The 7,987-nt window shown below is 41.8% G+C and overlaps 1 protein-coding gene across 1 annotated transcript; it reads left to right on the top strand.

Moving 5' to 3' along the window:
- Nucleotides 1-6,456: 6,456 nt before the first annotated feature.
- Nucleotides 6,457-7,654, top strand: SMCO3 (single-pass membrane protein with coiled-coil domains 3). The gene has a single exon (XM_009502624.2). The coding sequence runs from the start codon at nucleotides 6,470-6,472 to the stop codon at nucleotides 7,145-7,147; it is 678 nt and encodes a 225-aa protein (XP_009500919.2). The 5' UTR covers nucleotides 6,457-6,469; the 3' UTR covers nucleotides 7,148-7,654.
- Nucleotides 7,655-7,987: the final 333 nt, after the last annotated feature.

Genomic DNA, 7,987 nt, shown 5'->3' on the forward strand with positions numbered 1-7,987 from the left:
TATCTCATTGGTCCAAGGAGACTAGTCATGGTGATTTAACTTTGCAGTGGAGTCATCAAATAATTGAACTGAAACTCACTGACACATTTCACAAATCACCCCAGCTTTCAGTCACTGCTGATCTTGGCAGGAAGCTGGAGTTCTGCGTTCACCATCCCCCGTCCAAAACAGCAAGCAACAAGTTAGCTATCCAAATGAGATCTGAATATGAGAGGACTGCACAAGCTGCCAATCAGATGGTTAGTCAAAAGTAAGGACAGCCAAAAGCATCTCTCTGAACTGTTTGACTCTTGGAGCAGCTCCATGTAAGATTGGTGCTGCCATTCCATTGGAAATCCTGTGGCAAGGAATGCAGAACTTAGGCACACGACAAATAGTAGCATTAGAAATGTAGGCACTTAAGGAATTTGGATGTTTTCAGGTTTTAGCAGATTAAATAGAGTTTGAGGATCAGTATCTTGTGTATCAGATTTAGGTGTCTGTAATGGCAGAGGCCATCATCTAAATATCTAAAACCTAGCAACATGTTCTGCAAAACTGAAATACTGCCCCTGAAATCCTGAGACATGCTTGCCCAGGCAGCTAAAACAGATTTAATACAGAACTTTTTTACTGTTACCTTGTTTTCTATCTATATTTCATGTTACTTTCTTGTTGCTCTGGGTTTACCAGTGATTTCAAAGAATAAGTTGTCAGAGCTTGATTTTGACCCCTAAATGCTCAAAGATACTAAGCTCAGGTTTCAAAAAAGAATGAAAAGATTAGAAGCAACTGCTGCAAATACCTCTTGTATGTATGTTCAAACATGCCTTAACTCTTTCCTATGTGAGAATTGAAGGAATCAAGATGAATTTCTGACACATCAGCACATTTATGCCTCTTGCTTCTTATCTGTTATCGCTGGGATGCAGGCTTCAACCATTTTAACAAAGGTTTGGAATCCTTCACAAGGTGGCTTCAGCACTCTGAAAGCCTCCTCTAAGTAGTCAGCTGCTATTTTCAGACTTTTCTTTATGGATTGGTGTCCTCGAAGGATAGCCTGTAGGAAAACAAGAAGTGGAGAGGAGGAGGAAAGAGAGCGAAGTCTGAGCTGTTGTGATGTTCCACTTGAGGAGGAGCTGCCTTCTGTGGTACTTGGTGTCTCATTTTGTTGCAGCATCTTCACAATATCAGCATAGTCCATGAGAAGTTCTGATACTTGGAGGGATAAAGCAGGTGAACTCAATAGCTGATGAATAGCAGACTCTATTGTGTCAAGGAAATTGTCATGTTTCAACATCACTGCAACAAGTACACCCATGATGCTTTCTACAACCCCCTTGTAATTCTCATAAAGTTCCTTTACTGCAGTGATCTTTTCCTGCAAGGAGGTGATGGGACGAGCGATCTTAGCATACAAGCTGTGGCTGATGCTTTCCTGTACATCTTTGTCTTGTTGTTCCATGGTGGCTTGCATCTCTTTCAAAGCACTGACCAGGAGCTGCAGATTCTCTTTAATGCTGAAGTTTTCTTTTACTGACATGATGGGGAAATTGGTGCCAAGATGCTTATTGAGGAGTCGGAATATTGTGTTGGTTGAAGAGACATAGATGTACACTAAGTCATGCAGATTCTGGCAGGCGCTGACCAGCCTTTCTTTATCACTCTTAAAACCAAGGCGGGCTAACATTTCTGGAGTGGTGTCTGACTCTGCAAAGCAAGCAGAGGAAATCCAGAAGACACAGGGGAATAAAACTGGATATATTTTCAGCTAGTATGCTACATTTCTGAAACCAATATTACAAATTATCAACCCACCTGACCCACCCTCCCCCAAGACAGAAACATCCCCCCAAAAGAAAATACAGCTCAAAAATGAGCTCAAAAGCTCATTGTCAGCCTTTACAGGGGTCTTACCAAGCAGGCCAGCAAAATATGGTGTAAACAGTTGCAAGTATTGTTACTCTTAGGGCTGCCCAAAGTATGACTCTGACCTTCAGCATGCAACCTGAAAAGCAATGGAAGCGCTGTAAGTGGATTATTCTTGCCTTTTAGTGTTTATTGATAAATTTATTAGAGTCCTAGCAAATAATCTACTTTATATCATCCTTAGAACTACATTCCTTCTGTTTATATATACTGCTGGGTCCACAAGGAATAGACACAGCAAAGACAAATGCATCTGACACATACGTTCAAGAGGCAAAGCAATTGAATGCTGAGTAGTGCAATATTTTGTCAGGCTACAGTTTTCTGGGAAGTGACCCACTCACTATCTGTCAGTTCATAGAGTTACTAGATGTTGCAAGACTCCCTTGAGAGGTGGAAGCACAAAACATTCTCCTTGCTTGGGCTTCCATTTTGACTATTAAGGAAGTTACATCTTGCTTGTGCCTAAGAGTTCTTCAAAGGCCAACTGCAGACACAGTCCTGGGACAGCACACGGCTGAGGGACTGCTCCTGATTTTGCCTTTGCTTGTGCCAAAGCCCTGGAAAGCCAGACTGGTTGCAGCAGATGTGTTTAATTAGCTGCTGCTGTGGTTAGATGTGCAGTTAGATGAGTCCAAGCAGTTGCAACTTCCCATCCCACTGCATACTTTTAAAGACTCTTCTCTCACTGCTCAACTCAAGCCTCTGCCTCTTCCTCCTTTCCGTTCCGATGGCAAAAGTGATCTGAATTTGTGTGAAATGGCAAAATTGATTTTAGCCTCCACTGCTGCTCAGCCAGAGCTGGCTCCACACCACTTTTTCCATTCTCATGGCATCAGAGGAGAGGACCTGGGAAACTGCAGCAAAGAAGGGTGACAGACACTCCAGATGAAGTCTTTCCCCCAAACTTAACAGGTCTGAAAGAATAGCTGTTCATCTTCCCTAAAGACCTAGAGTAGAGCAGAAACAAAACTGCTTGCTTATTGTTTAGACGATTTTCTGCCATGTTCCAAATGGTAGAGTATGGACTCTAGAAGAGAAAAATTTGCATCCACTGTAAACTTTGAGGTCATAAAAGCAGCTTCCAGACTACAGAATGTGACACAGTCAGTTGCCAGCCTGATGAATTCACTTCAGTCCAATATTGAAAGAAGTGTTTCAGGATTCCATGGCTAATAACAGAAGCCACAACTCCTGTTGTCACAACCTTTGCAGAAATGTAATAGTTAAATCATTAGTGTTCTCTCTCAGCTCATCTTCTCGTGCTTACAGCTCTGAAAACATGGGGAGTTTGGTACTCTGGCTCTGGGTTGAATAGAATAGCTCAGCTTTCAGGGGAAAACAAGCTGGCAATTGCAGAATACTCACTTTATGCTTGATCTTCTACTTTCATCAGAGAACTCAAACATTCTCTACTGGGGAGGCAGCATCCATGACCAAAGCCTAGAAAGCAGCAGGTCCATCTTTCTAAGGATCAGAGCGTGAAAGATACTAGCTTGGATGAAGGCAGAAGTACAAGCTTTTGTTGCTGGGACAGAAAAAGACTGTTTTCACTGTGGTATCTGTTCTTCTATTTGTGTGGGACTGTTCAACTTTTCTTCCATAATTTGCAGGTGTACAAAACCAGTCATGGCAACAATTTGTTATTTCAAGGCACAGTTGAAAGCATCAGTTTTTATTATTTATACTTATAAACAGTAGAAATGTATAAATCCCAGTACAAAACCTAATCCTGTATCTGTATGAATGAAAAGTGCTGTCCTACATGTTTTATGTTCTGAGAACAGCAAGTAGTACCAGCTCCTTTCAGCCATGGCTGTGAGTACCTGTGATGGTACCTTTGTTGTAGGCAGAGGGATTAATGCTGTACCTATTCTCTCCAGGAACAGAAGGCCTTTGGTGGACCTAACAATTGGGAACTAGCATGAAATAAACTGAAATGTGTTAAAATTGGAAGGAAGGGGAAAGGAGGGAAAAAAAAAAGAAACTAATCTGGGTAAACATCACACAATAGAATTAATGACAGGCAGGCAGGCAACAGGACCCAGCTGAAGCCCAGGCTCTGGATCCCTAACTCGTCACATGCTGCTGGAAACCACCAGAGGAACACAGGGGAAAAAGGATGAAGTCACTGTCCTGTACACATTCAACTGACTGCAGGAGCACTCAGACAAAATCAGGTAGGGGGTCTAAATGTTTAGTTAGAAAAGCTTCTGGAGAAAATATCCCTGGAGCTGGAGAAATAGTCAGAAATATGGAAATATATGTGGCCTGCCTAACTCTAGAAAGCAAATGTGAAAACTAGCAAAAGTGTTAATGTGAAGAGTGAGAGCATTAAGGGACAAATCTAGAGCAGTTTTTGGAAGTTGAAATAATCATGCATAAAGAATAGATGCTAAAAGTTTCCTCCATATCTGTCTAGAACATAAAATGTGCTATTCCTCTTAGAACATTTTGTCTTCTCAGTTTCTACGAATAAGGAAAACCAAACGAACTTTCAAGAAAACATCAGTAGAGTGGAAGGGTATAATATCACACTGAGTCAGAGAGCAAGGCAGCAACATCACTGAGGCAGGACTGATATGAATTCACACCTTGTATTGACATGGCTTTACGCTTCCTGAAATTTACAAACCTTCACTGTATATGTACTTTGCTCCTTCCAGCTTGAAGAAACAGAGTTTATTCACTTGACGGAGCTACAAGGTGAGTGGCTGGAAGAAATGTACAGACTGTGCAAAATACTGTGGAAAAAATTCTCTTCAGACTGGCTTGTATTTCAACACTGAGACTAAAAGTTGGCTAGGGGACTGTTGAAATAATTCTGTTTTTCTACAGTGATCTTGTGGGGGAGGGTGTGTTTTGTAAAATACAGCTGGGTCAATGTCAGGTGATTTGCAGTTAGCAGAATATTCAAGATCTACAAAGGACCAAAATGACACAAGGGTATCTTCTTAAAAAGGAAAATCTAGCTAGTCCCCTATGCATAACCATTTGTAGCTATTACTGTGGTATGTAGGCACCACCAGCAAGAAGAGGTTTATCCTGGAAAAATACAAAGCACTGCATAAAAGTGGTCCAGATTTGCAATAAGAGGTCCGAGAATGCAAAGTACCAAAAAAGAAATGAGTCATCCTTCTCCTTCATGGTTTGACCCTGTTGCAAGGCAAGACATATACTTTTAAGTCAAAATCATGCATAAGCATTTTTACTTTGCAGCTGATGTGTTAACAGAAAGTGGCACAGAGCTGATTACAGAAGCTTAGTGCTGAGGAGTAACTCGATGATCACTGGTAACTCAGTCTCTTTGGACTCTGTATATTGACATGCAGGTAATGAAGAAAAAATGTATTAAATATGCCCTTTTGCTGGCAAACCAGCAACAGCTCAAACAGTGACCATAGGGATTAGACACAAGTGTTTGGGGGGAGGAATCAAAGAAGTTAAATTCTGTGCTCTGGTCTGTACAGTGATAAGGGAGGGACAGATTCTGCTCAGTCATGTCCTAGGAGCTTGGTGAGCACCTGCTGATATTAGCTCCACACAGGACACCCTGGCTATGGAGGGAGTGTGGCTGCGCAAGCAGGGCTCTCCCTGCAAGCTGGTGCGTGCTGCTCCAAGGCAGTCTGCCATCACAGGCATCCTGCTGGAGTAGGTGCACCTCATGGTGCCTACACGGCATGCTGAACATCACGGGCCTGTCTGCAGCTGCTTGATGTCTCAAGGGAAAAAACAGTGGGGAATCAATTACAGCATTAGGGAGGTGAGTGAACACTAAGGGAGCGGGAGCAAAATATCAGGGAAGAAAACACAATGGAAAATGTGTGTAAGGTGATAGAGGTTAGGATGTGTTTATTGTAGAGAATTTTACTATTCTTTATGAATTACCAAGTGTGAGTTTATTAGTATAAGCACAGAGTGGTTATACAGTAACATTTTTTCTTGAATGTGAGGAGACACAAGCTACACTGGCATAAAATGCTCTTATGGTGATACAGACTGTGCCCACTCCACCAGTCATCACAGTTTTTTAAAAATCAGATGCCACTAACTGAAAAAAATAGGCTGGTACAAAAGTGTGTCTAGAACAGGCCTTTCATATCCACTGCTTATTTTAGATTTTACTGATTGGATGAGAGTTTTCCACTTTTTAGTGAACAAGTCCAGCTTCTACCATCTTCAGTTTCCTATGTGAAGAATGACCCATGTTCATTTTACAAATCTTCTAATTACATATTTTTTAGCTATTACATTACATATATTAGCTATTACATTACATATATTTTCGCTATTACATTACATATATTTTAGCTATTATTATTTAGCTGAGTATGTCCAATGTCTCATAAGGTCCTTTTCTAATCATCTGGCTAAAGATCCCAAACAAAAATTAAGATTTCTGTATTTATAAATTATGCCTTGGGATTTGACTTGATGAGTATAAGAAGATTCGGTGAGGCAGAGACAAAGGACAGTTCACTGCTCTTTAAGGGCTAAGGTTATGGGTGTTGAACAGAGTAATAGATTTCTTTTCTCTCTTGAAGTAGAGTATTTCTGAAAAATGGCACTGAGTGACCTCCTTTACCCAGACAACCCCAAGAGAAGGCAAGAATTGATCCATCTGCACCAGGAATTGCTTGACTGCATGTCCACAAATTTCCGTGCAACAAATGAGCTGGCTGGAGTGCTGAACGAACACCTGGGCTGTGCCATTACCCACATTCAGATGAAAGAGCACAGCACTGTCAAGGAAAACTGTGACATTATCATTCAAGCAATGAGTGAGATTCAGCGTCAGGTACAGAAGATTGATAGTGACATGAAGGAAAAGCTAGAGCCTGTGCTGTACCAGAAGCTGTATGACATCAAAGAGCCCGAGTTGGAGAAAATTGCAATAGCCCATAAAATTTTTTCCACTGTTCTTGGAGAAGCAACTGCAACAGCTGGGATGGTAGCTGTCAAACTTCTTGGCTCCAATCTTATAACTCTCACTGTGAGCAAGCTTGTCAGCCTCCTTGCGCAGATTGGGGCATCTGTTCTTGGGGGAATCAGCATCACCATTCTTGGGCTCGGCATTGAAATGATCCTCCATGCCATCCTGGGAGCCATGGAGAGGAATCAGCTTCTGGCAGCTGTGAGAAGCTACGAGGAGCACCTGGCTGAGTTTAAAGCAGCCTCAGAAAAGTACCAGCGTGCCATATGTGAAGTGACTTCTTTGGTGAGGCAGCAGGTTCAGTGAATGGAGTCAGAGTTCCCTCTGCTGTTATGAGAGTGGCTGCAGTAGCTATGCCTGCAAAAACCTTTTCGACTCATTATGGTTAATGAACTATCAATGGCTTTTTTTCTTACTAGTGGCAGCAGAGCAAGGGATGTGACAGATCAGGGAACTGGCACTGAAATATATTGATAGGGAACTGGCTTATAGGTGATTCTGGGAGGCAATACTTCAAATACTTCACACCTTCCCTTCAGCCATTTTCTGGATTGCATTGTAGGTAACCTTGAATTGTAATTTGTACTAGTGACAATAATATTCACTGCTGGAGCAACAGTGGTGAAAAGGTGTGATTTTTCTCTTACTGTGTTTCTGTATCAAAGACGGCAACATGATGGGAGAAAACAATTTCAACAAGCCAGCCCAGTCATCATCTGGAGGGCTCATCAGGACAGCTGTAGTTGCAACTCTTAGTATGGATTAGTGCTAAATATGATAGGCTGAATTTCCTGTTCATTGAACTGCTTACAAGGACTAGCTGAAGCATATTTAACTGCTATTTCCTGTCCCATCCGTGCCTAGGGAGTCAGCCAGAGATCTTTAAATAAACTCTAATCCCAGTAGATTAGCAGATAAGAGAAGTGTGGCCCTGCAGGCAAACACGAGCCTTGCCTTACAATTGAGGGAAACCAGCTGTAGTGTTTCAGGCATGCCTGTGAATAACCTCTTATGCTCAGTAATGCCCCACTCCTGCCAACCCACAGGTAAATATTTCTGTGCACAGTTGTTGCTTTGTTGATTGAAATGTGATTATACAAATGTACAAGTGTCTGTAGGATTACAGCCCTATTAATGCATTAAATT

This window comes from Phalacrocorax carbo, chromosome 1, assembly GCF_963921805.1.
Source record: "Phalacrocorax carbo chromosome 1, bPhaCar2.1, whole genome shotgun sequence".
Classification (NCBI taxonomy): domain Eukaryota; kingdom Metazoa; phylum Chordata; class Aves; order Suliformes; family Phalacrocoracidae; genus Phalacrocorax; species Phalacrocorax carbo.